The sequence below is a fragment of the Centrocercus urophasianus genome, unplaced genomic scaffold (assembly GCF_019232065.1).
Source record: "Centrocercus urophasianus isolate 14NV4802_14NV808 unplaced genomic scaffold, USGS_Curo_1.0 seq_14, whole genome shotgun sequence".
Lineage (NCBI taxonomy): Eukaryota > Metazoa > Chordata > Aves > Galliformes > Phasianidae > Centrocercus > Centrocercus urophasianus.
The window spans coordinates 38,229,777-38,247,596 of NW_024884586.1; the positions used below are offsets into that span (position 1 = coordinate 38,229,777).

General features: G+C 44.6%; 1 protein-coding gene across 1 annotated transcript in view; it reads right to left on the reverse strand.

Annotated features, from left to right (window-relative positions):
* Positions 1 to 11,759, reverse strand: part of ITPK1 (inositol-tetrakisphosphate 1-kinase) — a 132,396-nt gene extending 120,637 nt beyond the window's left edge. The window contains exon 1 of the mRNA XM_042813494.1: positions 11,593 to 11,759. Within this exon, the coding sequence (XP_042669428.1) occupies positions 11,593 to 11,687 (95 nt within the window). The 5' untranslated portion in view covers positions 11,688 to 11,759. The remainder of the gene's footprint in view (positions 1 to 11,592) is intronic.
* Positions 11,760 to 17,820: the final 6,061 nt, after the last annotated feature.

The following is a 17,820-nucleotide window of genomic DNA, read 5'->3' on the forward strand; positions in this document are numbered from 1 at the left end:
TCCTAGATAATACCTATTGTGACCTAAGATGCATGGTCACGAAACTGTCCAGCACAGTAACACAACAGTGCAAAAATAAGAAAAAAGGTTTCACTATAGAAAGGCTGGTGGTTTGCACAGTACATGTGGAAGTAATAGCTGCACCCAAAAATTCTGTATTATGTACCCAAGTTCATTTTAGTTCTGGGAAAGAGAAAAACTCCCCATACACCCTTCTGTTCTTCCATTCAACCACTTCTGGCTCCTTCCAGCTTCGTTTTGGGCTTCCAAGAGTAGACTCTCAGCCGACTCACAGAAGCACTCACATCCCACCACTATTGCAAAAACTTTTACAATTAAGGGCAGCAGCTGACCAGACAACAGCAAGATTCAGTGTTACTAATGCACAAAGGAAAATTCTCATTCACATCTATCTTGAGGTGGAGCGCCGTTTGCAAGCAAGTGGTCCATTGCTCAGAAGCAACAAAGTGTGGAAGATCACTGCCTCAGAGCACACATGAAGAGCAGAGCTATGATCACACTGCATTACCAACGGAATCAGAAGGTGAACTAGCTAGAGGTCTTGAAACACAGCCACAAAAACCAATTCAAGCTTGGTGATAAGTCTGTGACCAAAAATTCTCGCTCTACTCAACTGAAAACAAAACAAAATTTAAAGAACAAATTCTTTCCACTTCTGAGAACCGAGGGCCTGAAACAGTACCAGAAAAAGAAAGGAAAAGAAAACAGAGCCTTCTAACTATCAACAAGTCTGTACTTTCTATCCTTTAAAGCATGCTAAGAAAAATATCAAAAGACCTACTCTCTTCAAAGCTCACTGCAACATACACTTCTATTTATTCCTTGGAATTGAAGGAAAAGTAACACCACGAAGTCAAACCCCAAGGTCAGAATACAACCCCACCCAGTACTTATGCACCTGCAAACACGCCTGTTTTCCTCGAGCAGCCTCAGCTTCTACTTGCAGGCTATGTATCCAGGAACAGCTAAAGGTGACGCAAAGAACTTTGCCTCTTCACCAACTTTAAATGGTAGCAGAAGTTGTGAGTAAGAAAAACTCTGTGAGTGACAAAAGGTGCTGCTCTGTTTTAGACTTTTTCCACCACATACTCTTTGCACAGTAATACTTCTCCCCTCCCCTGACAGATACAGTGCAGGTCAACAACTACAAGTACTACTGGGGTTTTTTTGGCCACCATCCTTTCACTAAAATAGCAGACTTTCCTAGGGTGTTTTTTTTTTGTTTTTTTTTTGGTTTTTTTTTTGTTTTTTGTTTTCCTCCCTCCCATACACTTATGTACACTTTTAAAGGAGTTTTCTTTCAGCACTTGAAAACTACCAGATTGACAGCTCCTGTGAATTAAGCTCCCTCTTTGTTTGCAATACAAGAGCAGCACCACAGGCAGCCTCAGAACAAGCTCCCTCTGTCCTCCTCTTCCTACCATCCAACAAGCAAGCACAACTAAACGCCAGGTTTCACACTGCTTTGTCACACCACAGGGTCCCCAATGACGCGGTTCACCCAGACCATCTCACACAGTACACCAGCGGCAAAGTCATACGCAATGGAAACATCACAAGATGGCACATTATTGGCACGCAAGCGGGGCCGTTTCCACACTAGAGAACACACCAGCTTTCTGAGTGTTCGCATGGAACCTTTCCGTGCAACCTGGTCAGGCAGCACATGTGGATGCTTTTTTAACTGCAAGGGAGTGTTAGTTTCCACCAAACTCTCTGCCAGGAGAGCTGTAACTCACAGCACGCAATACACGAAGCTAGAGGCTGGCCCCTAGGCCGTGCAGATTCTAGCTCCTCCTCCCCCTCTTGCTCAAGCTTTGTTATTTTTAACAGGGAAGTTCTTTCTCTTTGGGGAATAACTTTTGACTTCTGAGCTTCTTATGGCTCTTTGACTGAAATAATCATTTTCTTAATTAAGATGTTTTAATAAAATAAACACGTGTATAAGAGTGTGTGTATATATATATGCTTAAAAATATGTAACATTGATTCCTTTACAGGATTAAAAACAAAAAAGGAGGGAAAAAAAAAGCAATTTTGTATTTGTTTAGTACAACTAGAGAGTAGCCAATGCATACTGAAAATCTACTTAATGATCTTATGATACCAGAAATGAAAGTGAGATCAAAAGACACGGTTGAAGGTTTGCATAGAACAGGGCTATCTGTAGCTATTAAACTCCATACCATGGATGCAGCTGCCATCACCACGGCCTCCAGACCAGTCAGCGACCTGCAGATGGAAAGAGGCTCCACCAGAGAAGATGAACACATTTTTTCAGCGCCTTGTGCTGTCTCAGTATCTGCTACAGACCATCCTTCAGGCCTGACTGGTCAGCTGCACACCCAGCTGGCCTCATGCTCCTCCTCAGCAGGTCCTGTGCACCCAGCCATAGGGAGCAGCTCACACCAGAGCTGCCACACTACTGCCCTCTGCTAACCCCAGAGCTTCAGGCTGCGGTGCCAGGCGCTGTGAGGGCAGGCAGAGGGACAGGGCCCTCCACTCTGACAGGGGGTTTGTCACATGATGGAACAGCTGAGGTCAACCCAGAATGCCCTATCCACAGCTGTGCAATATGCAGATGGAGCAGAAGGCCAACACTTAGTTGTATTTAATTTTTGCAGTGTTCTGTTGTATGTTCGATTTTTTTTTTTTTTTTAACTACAAGGAAGTAACAAGATTTTCACTGCAACACAGGTGTAATAATTAATTAACATACCATTGGATTTAGGTGGTCACTACCTGACTCATCAGAATATAATACAATGCTAAAAGAGGCAATGCTTCATAGCTCACCTATATCTCATGAAGTTTAAGTCCAAGCACAAGGTCCTACACCTGGTCAGGGCCATCCTGAGCACAAATACAGGCTGAGTGATGAGTGGATTAGAGGAGCCCTGGCACGAATTACTTTGGGGTGCTGGGTACCAAGAAAATAACACGAGCCAGCAAGTGGCTGCAGAGAGAAGGAGAGGATTGGCCCCTTCTGCTCTGCCCTCATGAAGCTCCTCCTAGAGTCCTCCATCCAGGTCTGGGACCCCCAGCATGAGAAGGATGTGGAGCTGTTGGAGTGGTCCAGAGGAGGGCATGAAGATGGTCAGAAAGCTGGAGAATCTCACCTGTGAAGACCAGCTGAGGGAGATGGCCCTGTTCAGCCTGGAGAAGAGAAGGCTCCAAGGAGACCTCCATGCGCTTCCAGTACATAAAAGAGGCCTACAGGAAAGCTAGAGAGGGACTTCTTTATAAAGGTATGTAATGACAGGACAAGAAGTAATAGCTTTAAACTGATAGAATAGATTTAGATTGGATATTAGGAAGATTATTTACTTTTTTTTTTTTTGTAACACAGAGGTCAGAAAGGTGCTGGTACAGGCTGCCCAGAGAAGCTGCGGATGCCCCATCCCTGGAGGTGCTCAGGACTAGGCTGCATGAGGTGCTGGGCAGCCTGGTCTGGTGGGTGGCAGCCAGCCCACAGCACAGAGCTGGAAGAGGATGGGCTTTAAGGTCCCTTCTAACCAAAGTCATTCTATGAAATGACGACACTTTTTGCCCTTGTAATGAAGATTAGCTGACAAGATAAAAATAAGCCTAGTCATTACCTCAGTTCTTGTAACCACAAAAGTAATTTACGAGTTACAGGGAGAAAGAAGGGCCACACAGCACAGATGGGGAAGGAGTGGCACATCGCAAATGGACCTGTATGATATCACTTCCTTCCAGCACCATTAATCACCCAGACATCATTTGTTCTATCAGCTATTAACCAGTTACCCCAACACGCAGATAACTTTATCAAGGCTAGGCAGCAAAAGTCTTTACTAATCACCACACCATACAATGTGGGACACCCTGTTTCTACAGAATCCTCTGAGCTATTTCCTCCTGCATACGTACCATCCATACCTAACACTGGGGGGAGAAATTGCAGGAAGTCAAAGAAAAGGAGAACAATGTTGCTCACAGCTAAAACAGTGTGCAAGCCAGGTCTCTCCAAGCACCAGTTTTGAGAAAAGATTCTGTCAAAGAGCATGCAGAAATGCAGTGTGACAGGGCAAACATGGGCCTTCAGAAAAACTGCCAGGAGCATCCCAGCTTCAAAGCTCAGGATTTTTCACTTTGTCTTCTGCTACAGACATGTCTCCTTCAAGTGTTTAATCTGCTGCACCCTGAAGAATTCAGTTTCATGAGGCAATGCCTGGAGACCCAGACTGAATATATAGAACTGAGGCATTACAGAGCAAAAAAGCTGAAAATGGCTTGTTGGCAGGGGGAAAAAAAAAAAAAAAAGAAAAGAAAAAGCCTGTGAGCCGTGTGATGAAGAAAGAAAATTATTCTGTTCTTTTTGAGTAAGGACAGACATCAAGCTCTTCCAAGTAAGCAAGCATGACTCAGCAGTGAGTGACACAACAAAGCAAGATGCATTATAAACCTTTGCCAACCAGCATCCGAGAGGATGAGATTAAACAGCGCAACATGAACTGAATTTGCTTCCAAGTCCAGTGCCTGGCTCTGGTAATTGCTTTCCTAAAAGCACAGTTAGATCTAGAAACATGAACTTTTCCCCCTGGACAGAGCAGGCCCCTGGGAGCCTCCAGTGACCCCAGTAAGCTCGTAGTCATCCCCCACAACCTGACTACAGGAAAGAACAGGCTTCCCAGGAATCCTGTGACCATTTTTAGCAGTGGCAATCACACCTCAGGTAAGATAGCCAGCCCAAGCACTCTAGTTAGGAGGAAAAAGAAGGACAACTGTAGAAGTTTTACTTGGAACTAAAGGATTGCCTCAAATGAGAGTCAATCATTTTGAAAGGCATTCTTATAATATGCAGCTGTCCTCCAGCGGTGATTTCTGTCTGCAGAGGGAACAGAATGCTAGCTAGTATTTGTGCACTGTTGAAACAGCATGAAAACATCAGCAATTTCCTCCTTGATCACATAAAGGGCACAACTCCTTCTGAAAAGAGCAAAATTCCATCAGTACAAAACAAACCATTGTTTCAAGGACTGAACACTGAATTCAAAAATGAGAAAAAAAGATACCATACAGGAGAGTGTTTGTTCCACAGCAGTACAGCAGAGACGTGCCCAGCACAGGTGCTTACATTATCTATTATCACACTCATTTTAGTGTCTTTCACATGCCCTGTTTCCTTGGAACATATTCAGGAATGTCACCTCAATAAAAGGTGTCAAATGTTGAGATAATCAACGCATTATCTGGCCAGTATCATGAGAATTAACGCATTATCTGGCCAGTATCATGAGGAACTGTCAATTGATGCTTCACCAATGCAGTACACTTAAGCAGAGCAAACGCTTCCAGCAGGCAGCTCTGAAATCCCTCACAGATCGAGTCCCCATATTGGAAAAAGCTGCTTGTGTTTAGACGGTGCCTAGACATCCCAAGACATGACTCCTGAAGTATTAAAGGGACTTCAAACTACTTAACGAACACAAAGAACTTCCCTGGACACCTTCTGAATTATTACAGATTGAACAAAGCAGCACTGATATCAGGAGAGGTTAGCAATGCTGCCTTAAAATGGGATGACAGCCTGATGTCATTCCTGCCATGTCTGCCTAACCGTTCTTAGAAGTTTAGAGCAACAAAATCCACTATCTACCTAGACAATCTACTTTTACTCTCTAAAACCACATTATTTTTTTTTTTTTTCCTACAACAGCTTTTTAAAGCATTCAAAGATTTATCCAGTTCTTCATTTTGAATTACACTATTTTCAAGACCTCTGCTGCTTCCCTGTTTTCCTCTGGTCACGTACCAGCTGACCTCCCTTGTCCCTGAAATGCAGCGCTCCAGACCAAAAGCAGGGTGAAGCAGCAGCCTTATCTGCACCGCACAGAGTAGATATGCCACGTGCCTGGCAGGCCAAGTTACGGCTTATGTACCCCAACATGACTTTCATTTTTTAATTTTTTTTTGGCCAAAGTGTCAGTTCGCATTCAGTCTGTGATCGGCAGCAGAATCCAGATCTGTCTCTAAAGAGCCTCCACTTGACCAAGGCTAGTACTGTTCCTTGCTGCCTATCAGCTCAAACAGGTGGTGGTACAGGGATGTACTGCAGGAAAGACACAGACTTCCTTAATGCAAGGTAAATGATTGTTAGACCACAGAACAGTCTCACCATGAAGGTGGCGATTGTTACAGTTGCTTCAGCTGCCGCATGGCCTGGCTCCGTGTCCCCACGGGACAGTTTTACAGACATAAAGCAGTATGCTTTTGTGAGAAGGATGCCTGTCGGTCACTGCTCCTGTAGATCAAGAAAATATACACACATCCGCTTCTAGAATGTGAAGTAGGCACATCTACATCCAGAAGAAGGAAACACAGTAACTTTTCCTCTAAGAAATTTGGAACTTTTCATACCATCTTCAACACATTTTCATGGCGTTATCGTTACTATCATTTCATCAGTTGCAATTTTTGTTAGAGCTTATGTCAAAGGAAATTTCTGATTCATTCTACCCAGTTACTTCTCATGATACAGTATTTCAGACTAACACAACCAACAACGGGAGCTACTGACCAATGCACACACAGACTTAAAAGCCATAAAATAAAATGTAGAAGTTAACTGGCACAAGCCAGATATTCAACAGATGCCTATATTTAAGTGGTTGCGGCAAACTGGGGTTAAATAAAATCCCCTAAGTTCTTCTGGGGCAGGGAGAAAAAAAGATAGATAGACATATATAGACACATACTTCATGGTCTCCAATAAAGAAACAGATTAAAGTCTTCAGCCCAGCACAATTCTTAAATGCATCTTAAAACTCATGTCTAGGTTCTTGAGAACAGATCACAGCAAACAAGGGACTTTACATTACAGAGTCTAGAGGAGAAAAAGTGAGCCATAGAGACTTAACGTGCAGACTGAAGCATTTACCCACTTATGGCACTGATTAACTAAACAAGAGCAAGTCGCACGAAAACTTAAATTAGGCACACTAATGTTTTGGTATGAAAAATACATTGGCTTGAAAATTCATTGGCTCAGCAGATTGATTGTGTAGCTGCACCAAAATAGTTTCAATATAACTCAACGACAAAATAAAAACCAGAAAAACCATAGTGACCTGTCATACCCACACAGCCTTCAGCACAGGCGACACAGGCTCTAACAAGAGTTACATGCACAAAGCAAAGTACACTTCTTCGTGTAAAACCAAGAGCCACTGAACTGATGCATAAAGTAGCTCGAGAACATGCGCTCAAGTTCTAGAGCAGATATCAGCAGTAGGTAGCACCTAAACCAAATCAATAGCCTTACTTTTATGTGCGTTAATGAATGCAATCATGAACAATTTCTCAAGGAAGGATGACAACTGGACTTGTTCATAAAGACCAAGGCAACAAATCTTCACCATAAGGCATTCTGTATTATTTTGCTTACGTTACTTCCTTTGGTGGGCAAAATTTGTGTCTCAGAATTTATAGGATTCCCTGAGAAATTGTTCCTCTCAGGCTTCCGATCTTTTATGGGAAAAACACAGTGCAATAAAATCTGACCATAAATTATGTGGACATTAAGACCAACAAGCTCAGTTTTGCTGTCTCTCAAACTGCAGGATGTATTGTGACAAATTACAACCTTGGGCAACTCCTCAATTCCTTTGCTCAACATGTTCTGCATGCTATAAAAACTGGCACACTATCTAAACAGTTACACAAAAAAGCTACCACACTACCATGTGAACTTATGAGTTGCACTACTGAATGGTTTTTTACCCAATATAAATGAGAAGCAGCTTTTGAATAATGGGATGACCCTGAATTATTTCCTCTTGGGTATTTCACCTTTTATCATTGCAACTTACTCACATAACCATAACCTTATTGCCTCACATCTTCATGGCCCCCAAAGAGCCAATATTAAGATGACATGCAGAACTACCATCAAGGAAATGGCTTTTAGAGAGACAACAACGACTTGTAAACAGCCACACCTCACTAATCTGAGCTGGTGCCTAACACACACAACTCATTTTTTGAGCTGATAGACACAATTTGTCACACCACTACCACTGCCCTTCTGTATATTGCACAAACACAAAACTCCTTACTCACAACACCCAAAGAGGAATGGCAGTACATCTACACATATTTTACAGGCAGAAAATAGGGTTATTCACTCACCAGTTAGCAATCCAAAGAAACTTTGTCTGACTTTTTAGCAGGATTGCAGATGTTCAGCAGGCCACAGATACTGTTATTTTAACAATAGCAGCTACCTAAAGCTCTGGATCTCAGCCACACCTGGAGGAGCTGAACTCCATGACCCCAAGGAAAGCACACACTACATTCCCAGAGCAGGCACTGGCCATACAGCTGCAGCACGTACACTAGCACGCAGGTGATATTGATCTCAATATAACACATGGTGACCCAACAGCTTTCACAGAAAAGTACAAGTCAGCTTGGCAGCAGCAACAGCTTCTTTAACAACCTCGTGGGTAACAAACTGAAGGAAGCAATAAGGAGCCCATGCCAAGTGCCCTTCTCCACATACAGGAGCTCAGTCTCATACTGCAGCTCCCAGGGGAACATCCTCATATTGACAAGGCCAACAGGGGCATACTGCTCCCTACTGAAACCACACCAGTGTACACCAAGAAACATGGGATCCTTTCTGCATAGACATGCAGAAAGCAGTTGGCAGGTGGAACTGAAAACTAATGTGAGAAGCAGAAACCAGAACCAAAGGCATCCCACAGGCAAGGGCTCCATCCTTCGTTAAGCCACTCTCTGAGCACAGCCCTGGGGCTGTGGAAGCATCAGAATTGCAGTGGGACATAACTTAATTTGGGAGACGCTGTCTGGGCTATGAATGTGGAGGTAGATACACACAGCCACTGTTTTCACCTCCTTGGTCTACAGCTGAGAAGCTGCTACGATCCCTGAAGGCAGGACTGCACTGTGCCACAGTGAGGGGATCACAATGCAAGGGAACTTGAAGGCCTTCGATACCAGGTCTTGTGAATGCAAGATTTAAGCAAAAGTACCAAACTGATTTCAGGCAGGAGAGGGGCTGATCCAGACACATCAATGATCAGAACTTTGTCTCTCCAAACAAAAATTTTCAAAAAAAAAAAAAAATAATAATAAAGGAGGTGTCTATCCTTTCTACAGCCACAAAACCTCTTGGAAGAATCCAGATGGAAAAATTTCACAGGGAACCTTACTGAAACTCAGCCAAAGTTGCACTCAGTACTGGATAAAAATACAAGGACAGTATTTATGGGGACCTGCCCAGCCTTTGTGGAGCGCAGACCTGAAGACAGGACGGCTATGCCCCCGAGCAGCACCTGACTGCTGTCCCATTCACTCTCACATCTCACTTCAAGTAGTACAACAGTGACATCTCAGCTCTGGAATGCTGCTGGAGATGCAGCCTGAAACCACTCTGACCAAAGCAGTTCAGCACTTAGACCATCTCCCAAAGGATGGCTCAAACTGATTCTGAAATGCCCCAATCCCTCTATGGGACTGGTGCCTTACACTGGTATTGGCTGCACTGGCAGGCTGCAAGGAATGTAAGATTTTTCTTATTGAAACAACACTCCTGCTCTAAAACCAGCACGTTCCAGGAGTTCATCAGGCATGTTTCTGTTACTTTCCTGGGTTACAGAACAGCTTCGTTGCAAAGCCATGCAAACAAAGCTGAACTTTTTAGTTATCCAGAAAGTATATCCCTAGGCAACAGGAAAATAAATTCCAAGAAACAGCCACCATAAAATACATACAGTAGACAGACAGACACATAGTCCACTCTAACACATGAATCACTGTGAAGGAATGAGTATGCTCGCCGTATTTCCTACCGTGCACAATATTCCTGGTAAGATGTATGTTGAGCTTGGCACTACTTTTCCTGCAGCAACAAAATCATAGAAGTACACAGGCAATCTAATAGATATTATGCATTAAATACTTGAAGCCTTTGCCTAAACAAATGTAGCCTACCACCACTACCAATAGAAGTTACCAGGACGGAAAACAGATCGTCCAAGATTTCTGAGCAACTGGCTCCAGCAGCAGCACTGATGTTTAAACCTCACTTCTACAAATAGGCTAACACTACGTTTTTAAAAAAAAATAATGGAGGCATGACTGAATGGATGTATCTACCCAACCTCTGCAAATGCTATTCAAGGTGAACTTCACTTGTACAGAGGGAAGGAGGCAGGCAGACTAACCTTCATTACAAAACTAGGGAAGCGCAGCAAGAGAGAAAACTTGAAGGTCCATTTTCACAGCACTACCAGGACTCAGAACAGTTGATAAATATATACAGATACACAATCTCTTTGCGTACTATGTTATGAAAGACAAATGCAAGGCGTTTCTGAAGTAGTGAAAATGAGGCAAATAACACGGTCAGGAGAGAAATGAGACCAGTGGAGGGCAGAAACTCATCTTTGGAGATCCTTAAATGTGAAGCACAGCATACAATACCAGAAACGAAAAACAAATTACAAGGAGAAAGCGGTTATGCATTTTCTAAGATTCCTCTGAGTTTCTGCTCCGGAAAAGCCAAACTACATCAAATATCAGCCCTGAAAATAACATTTGCCTTACAATTATTGAATTGTATTTTTTGAGCAACACAAAAGAAATAAACAAAAAATCTCTTAAGCTGACTCAAAACTTATCATTCATCTGGAAGTATTTTGCTTGAGAAGGCCACGAAATTTTAAAAGAAATTAAACCAGAGCTTGAGGCTGTTTCTGTACTTTAAAAGATGCCGGTAGTTCTGCTAAAGTTTGACAGAGCAGATAGAGAATGTCAAGAACGCCAGCTGGTGTAAAGGCTTCTGCTGCTTTCTCCAATTAGTTTTCTGTTTCTTTTTTCTGCCTCCTTTCTCCTTACAGCCAGTGCCGCCAAAGAGATATCAGTACATTGGGATTGCTGGCTTCAGCTTCAGCATGGCATACTTCAATAAAGCATACCCAAAGTTTCATAAAATGTGTCCTGCAAGGCTTGAACACGCTTTGCAGAAACTACAGGAACAATGATTACTTACAATACTTTTGAAGTTCAAACACTATCAAAGTTTATTCCATATTCTATATAACACAGTGGTAACAGCAAGAAATAAAGAGCTGTTACTCAGTCTCATGCAATGTGTAATGAGACCTTGGACTTACATAAAGTTTACATTTACAATTAAACAAATTGACTGCGCAATATACTGCATTTACAATCCTCTGAACTATCCCGATAACACCTAATGGCAGCCTATCAAACTGCCCAGGGAGCAAAGAACACGGACGCGGCTCCATCATCTCCGAGTCGGGGCTCCCCTCTCGGGTTCAGACGCGCTGCTTTACGTAATTAAGCACGACACGAAGGCAAGTTATTCCCAGTCAGCCTCGAGCCTCAGCGAGGTCTGCGGGCGCCCAACCGAGATGCGCAGCCCGCCCGCCGCCCAGGTGAGCCCACGGCACGGCCGGCCGAGTCTCGCGCGGGCACCGGCCCCGCCCGCCGGGCTGCGGGGATCGCGCGCGAAGCGCGGAACGCCGGGGCGCGCGCAGGCCACGGCCGCCTCCTTACCGGCACAGCTCGGCGAAGGCCTGGAAATTGAGCTTCCTGATCTTCTTCTCGCTCAGCCAGTAGCCCACCCGCTTCCCCTTGAGGAAGGTCTGCATGGTGCCTCTCCGGGAGGCGGCGGGCGCCCGCTCGCGGGGCGGATCGGCCCGGGACAGCCCGGCTGCAGTTGGTGCTCGGCGTCTGGGGAGCGACGGCTTTAAAAATGAAAAAGAAAAAGAAATCAGACGGCGATCCCCACCGCGCTGAGCCGGCCGCAGCCCCGCAGGCCCGGCCTCACGGGCGCAGCGCGGTGCTACCCGGGGAGCCGCTGCCCGCAGCCCCAGCCCAGCCCGCTGCCAGCCCCACAGCCCAGCCCGGTCCGCACTCCCGCTGCGCGCCCGGCGGCGCCGGTGCCCGCGCCCCGGTCCCGGCGCACCCCCGCCAGCACGGACCCGTCGCCGGCTGCTCTCGCTGCTGCTGCTGCTGCTGCTGCTGCTGCTGCTGCCGCTGCTGCGCGGTACTGCTGCAGCCGCTCAGCTCCCCATTTGCCCGCTATCCGCGGCCGCCTCCGCTTCCTCCTCCTCCTCCGGCCCGTCCCCTCCTCCCCGCCCGCCCAGCCCACGGCACAGGGGTGGGAGAGCGCAGGACACACCCGCAGCGACCGCCCCGCCCGCAGCTCTGCCTCCACCTCCTGCATGGGCCGTGCCGCCGCCGTAAAGGCGCAGTTCCACTTCTCCGGCACCGCGCGAGATGCGCCCGTTGAGCGACCCGACGGCGGTTCGGCAGCAGGCGGAGTCGCGTGCGAGGGGGTCCGGCGGCGCGGAGTGCGGAGGCCATGGGGTGTTGCGTTCCGGGAAAGAGGGTTCTCTTAAACCTTCTGCAGTGCTTGCTCGGGAGAAAGGTGTACGTCTCTTGCAGAAAAAAAAAAAAAAGTTCCGGTAAATAGAAGTTTTCACCGTAAAACTTCTTCCAGCACTTGGAAGTGTCTGTAAGAACTTACACGTAAGTTTCGACAGCAGCTATTTCTTTTTTACTGCCGAAGGGAGCAGCCAGCAGCATCTCCCGGCGTTCCCTTTTCGGGCTCTGCAGCTCCTCGGCTTGGGCTCAGGTGAAGCACATCTCCGCCTGCACTACTTATGGTCTCACCGCCCAAGTACCTTTTTCCCCATCTTTGTGTCTCACTCCGGCATAAATCACACAGCTCCAAGGCTCGTTCCTGGCTCTGTCGCTTTGCCTCTTCCTCTACGGTGTAACAACGACCCGCTCCCAACGGCCCGGCCGTTCCGGCAACCCCGAGCTGAGACGTAGGGCAGAGCTTTGGGTGATGTGCCCGGCGCTGTGCTGACTCACGGGGCGGCTCTGTAACCCCAGCGCAGTGCTCGAAGGGTGGGACGAGGGTCTGCTCAGGGCAGAGAAGGAGGAAGCTGAGGAAGCCTTAGGAAATATGAAAGGGGTCACTGAACCAGGGAGAAAGCTTTGCTTTCGGTATTTACAATGGCTGCTCCGAAAGTAATGCATCCTATCTTGTTATGTTGGCCCACAACGTCAGAGGTGGATGTTGGTGGTAGGGCAGTAGAGGCTGAACCTTCCTACCAATATTCCGTTCCGTTTTGTTGCCGTGAGACAGATGGCAGCAGAGGGGCGGTGTGACAGAATGGTGTCTGACATGGAAGTGTGGATGAAGCAACAGTGTGTCCTTCAGTTGCACCATGGCACCCACTGACCCGCATTGATGAGCATTTCTAAAGACCACGTGAGCGCAGTGAGGCACTGGGTGATGCATTTCAGCAGTGGTGACAGTGGGTCACCTCTACTGGTGCAAATGAACACAGCATGCAGGTTTTCGTTCATTGCTGGTGAAAATGTGTAGCTCACAGTGGTGACAATGCTGAAAAAGTGTATTGTAGCTGAGAATTTGCTCTGTCAAATAATGTCCTTGTGCTCTTTGTATCCATTGTAAGCAGCATTACTTTCAGAGTGACCTACATACATTAACAGCGAGCTCACCCCAAGCCCCAGGTATACTGGCAAGTAGGCAGGAAGGGGAATCGCCCACGTAGCAGTGTTTTTGGGAAATCTACTTTCTGTCCAAATGTGGTGGCTCTCAGGAATAAATATGTTTATTTTCCTCTTTCGGATAATCGTCTTAAATTATTTGCCACTAATATGGTATAACCTTTATGTTTCAGAATGCTTTTTTCATCTGAATCATATTCACACATTTGCACTGTTGATAAATTAATGTAATTTGAAAAGGTCCATGCATGTTGATAACAATGTTTGTGCTGCACAACATTTCTCTGACATTTATCCATTTCAAGAAAGTGCGCTAACTTCAGAAAAACCTGTAACTCAAAAAGGCCCAAATACAAGGGCTAATCCAACTCTATCAAAATCCAGTAAAAATCCTCAAACACCTTGAGTTTCCTGTTGTTTTTTTGTTGTTTGGTGATAGTTTGTCTGGGCATGTTACTTCAGCTGTCATTTCACTGGACTTATTTTTAGACTATTTATTATGGTTTTCATTAGCATATTAAGTTCAAAATTCATATTTATACCACGTGGAATATTGATATATTGTCACATGATGCAACTGAAGCCTTCCTCCTGAAAGATTTCTTTCTGAGTGTTTTTTTCTTTCAGGAATATCCTGATTTCACACCAACTGAAGGCATAGAAGGATTGATGGACTTCTGCCCAGGAATGGGGAAAAGGTTCTCAGAGATGTTAGGCGTTCCTGGCTCCTATAGCAATGAAACACAGGTGCTACAAAGGAGGAATGTTTTTTTCCCCAGTTAAGATAAAACCGAATGACATATATCAGAGACAAGATTCAATCCTAGGAAAGAGAACTGTAAACCTCCTCCTTTTAAGAGATGTTTTTGTTTTGCTTTTCTTTCAATTTAACCCTTTAATGATCTCATATGTGAGAAATACATTTCAGCTCGGTGAGACACTGTACTGCATCTTGCTGCATTATGTTGCCAAATACATTATAATTTTCTGCTTATGCTGCAGAGCCAGATTAGGCAATGCCAAATCTGTGACCACACAGAGCCCCAGGGTAGTGTTTACCCAATTCCTGATCAGTTGCAGGCTGATTATTCCTGTGACTTTCTATGGCCCAATGCTGTAAGCTGTAACTCCTGAACAGCTTCATGCTAATTAAAGGGGTGAGGGCTGATTGAGATCTTAAGCCCTCCAGCAGTCAGAGCTATCTTCCTCTTCATCTCAACTCCTGCTGCAGGTCAAAGCAGGTTTGTTAACCTTGCTGAGGTGGAACCTCTCATATCTTGTCTTCTATTATTTCCAACAAATACAGGGGCCCAGATGCAGTTGCCACACAGTACAAGACATTGAAATTCCATGGGAGTTCAATTTGGGATAAGATGAAGCATCTCCATTCATTTCATTAGCTACTGAAATATATTTTCCTCAGTGAATGATTATGAGCAATTTTCTCATCGCCTGGTAAAAGTCACAATAGGATCTTTGACAATAGGTACAAAGAAGATAATTTTAACCTGTAGTTACGTTTATATATACATTCTCTTTTAAAAGCCATTGTTTTTCCCAGGACAGATGCAACTCTGCTGCAGGCAGTCAAGAGGAAGGGCTGAGTCTACCAGGACAGGACTTCACTTTCTCCAGTCAATCTTCGCTGCCGGATCAGGTCATGTGCTAACATGGCACTGTTGGAATGTGGCCGCAGGCAGGAGGGAGCATGAAAATCCTCTGCACACACCGTGCAGCTTCTCTGGCTTTGAGAGGCTGAAAGAGGAGCCCTGGTGCTGCTCAGTATCAGGACTGCTCATCACCAGAGCTGGAGAGAGATGAATGAGAAACATGGTGGAATGCCATTTCATCAGGTCTTTGCCACATGTGTCACTGATTCATTACTGCAAGAATCACAGAAGGGCCAGATATGACTTCTCATCACAGGGATGCAGTAAAGGGAAGCAGAATTTCTCCAGTTCTTCTGGTTGTTCTTTTGCCTGACTTGGGGGAAAACACTATAGAATCTCAGCTACTGTCTGGAAACTTCCAAAGTAGTCTGGACCAGCAGCTTTTAAAAGACAATCAGCCGAAATCAGTACTGAGGGATAAAAGCTCACTTCTGATTTTTGTATTCAAGACACACAAGATAACTCCCATCAACACAAACTTCAGACAGACTCTGCGGAGTTCCTTTCCAGCCGGCCAGAGGAGGGAGGACCCTCTAGTGGCTGTTTGAGCCCAGCTTCTGTTCCCTGAACAGCCCATTGTGTGCAGTGACAGCACAGGTTGAACTGTGCTAGCTGGAAATCAAACTGTCATTTACAGTCAACTGAATCAGGTGTTGCTGTTGAGAGAATCAGTCCCTCTAGAAAGAGCCATTTGTTCTCACCTTCTACTATTCTCTCCTTTACAAAAGAGAGGAGCAGGGAGCTGGGAACTGATTCTATTAGAGCAAACTCAGAAAGTAGGCAAAAATATTTTGACCTTAATCCAAAGCAAACCGATTCCCCCATGTAAATCACTGCGCTGTTTCCTACCTGTTTATAGTGGCAAAAAGCAGTGCAAGGGCTGAAAGGAAGAGTCCAGGAAGAGAAAGCACACAGTTGCCTTGCTTGGCGGCAGTCCATCTTACTGTAGCAGAAGATGATGTTGAAAGCCCCAGTGCTCAGCCACAACCACTCCCTCACTCCCCAAGCAACCTATGCAGTTTATACTGCAGTACTTCAATTTCATAAAGAAAAGAAGGATAACTGACGTGAGATTCATCACTATCTCTGGCATCTTGTAGAAAGAACAGAAGAGGGAATTCAGCCACAAGAGCTCAGAAACATTCTAAAAACAAATACTAAGAGGTAGACTGGGAGTTGACCTACATATCTGTGAGGGCCAATGCAATGCCATTCAGAGACTCCTGAGCAGCCCGAGCAGAATGCTGCTTACTGAGCTTCCTACCTGTTACAGTGGTAGCCCAGCAAGCTCTTATGTTCCACTAAGGAAAAAAGAACAACTGGTGTTTGGGTTGGGGTGTTATTTTTGTTTTGTTTTGAAACTGCAACAAAACCACATTAGAAGCAATATCTTTTGCTTTATACACAGCTTGAGAGTTTGGCTATTTTAAGCTCTGATGAATGTACAATCTGAGGGGAAGTCAGAAAAGGCTGGTGCCAAGGCTGGTCACTTCCCTTGTAACACTTTGCATGCAGGCTTCGTATTTGACATCATAAGTTAAGGAAAGCATATCATCAGTGAATAAAGAATGTGAAACCACAAAAACATTCAGCCAAGATGCAAAAGATGAAGAAATCCCGCACCACTGTAATTATGTCAGTTGGAGTAGACTTTTTGAACTGAATTTTGTAAGTCAAATCCCAAGTGTGGGTACAGACTGCACTGTCATATGTTATTGAAGCCATTTTGCCTTCTGACATAGGAGAATTATATGGAAATAATGCATATGCAAATTCTTTCATTCTTCAACTACAAATATATTTATATTTATATATTTATATTATATATATATATATTTATATTATCGATTTATTCAACTGATAGTCAAAATCATTCAAACTATGTGTGTAATTAATTCCTGAGACCATTCTCTGAAGAATTTGGGTATCTTGACAGTGCATTAGATATAGAATGAAGCTTAGATACAGCTTAGGCTGTACTGGGGTTTTCTCTACCAGAATTATAGGTCTTGGTTTGTCTTGCCTTTCCAACAAAACAATCAATCAAATCATATAATATATTCCTAGAACGTTTTCCTTTTATAAAAAAAAATATAAGTAATTTTTAAATGGTGACTGTAAATAAGACTGGGATCTCAACATACTTGTGTCCTACTACTATTATTCCACAGTGTATCTGTCCTTTTCTTGGGTTAAGAACACACTGGTTCAGATGATTTAAAATACAAATTCTCATTCCAGTGGTCCTCCACTTCCATGAGTTGTTTCTGACTATGGTTCAACCTTTTAAACTGCTGTAACTGAGAATACAGGAAAGATAAAGCCTGACGTTGCCTGCAGAACCACACCATCACTTGCACTTAAATCTTATCCTTAGGCCTTCAATGATTGAGGAAACTTTTCCTGTTTTCTTTAAGTTCCTTAAGTTAACTTCCTTACAGTTCACTAAAAGTTCAGAAGCCACAAATCCCACAAAACCATTGTGCTTTCTGATTCTGCATGCTTCTATCAGGAGACATGAACAGAGCAGCAGTTTTCATATTTTCAGAAGCTACCAGAATGTGTA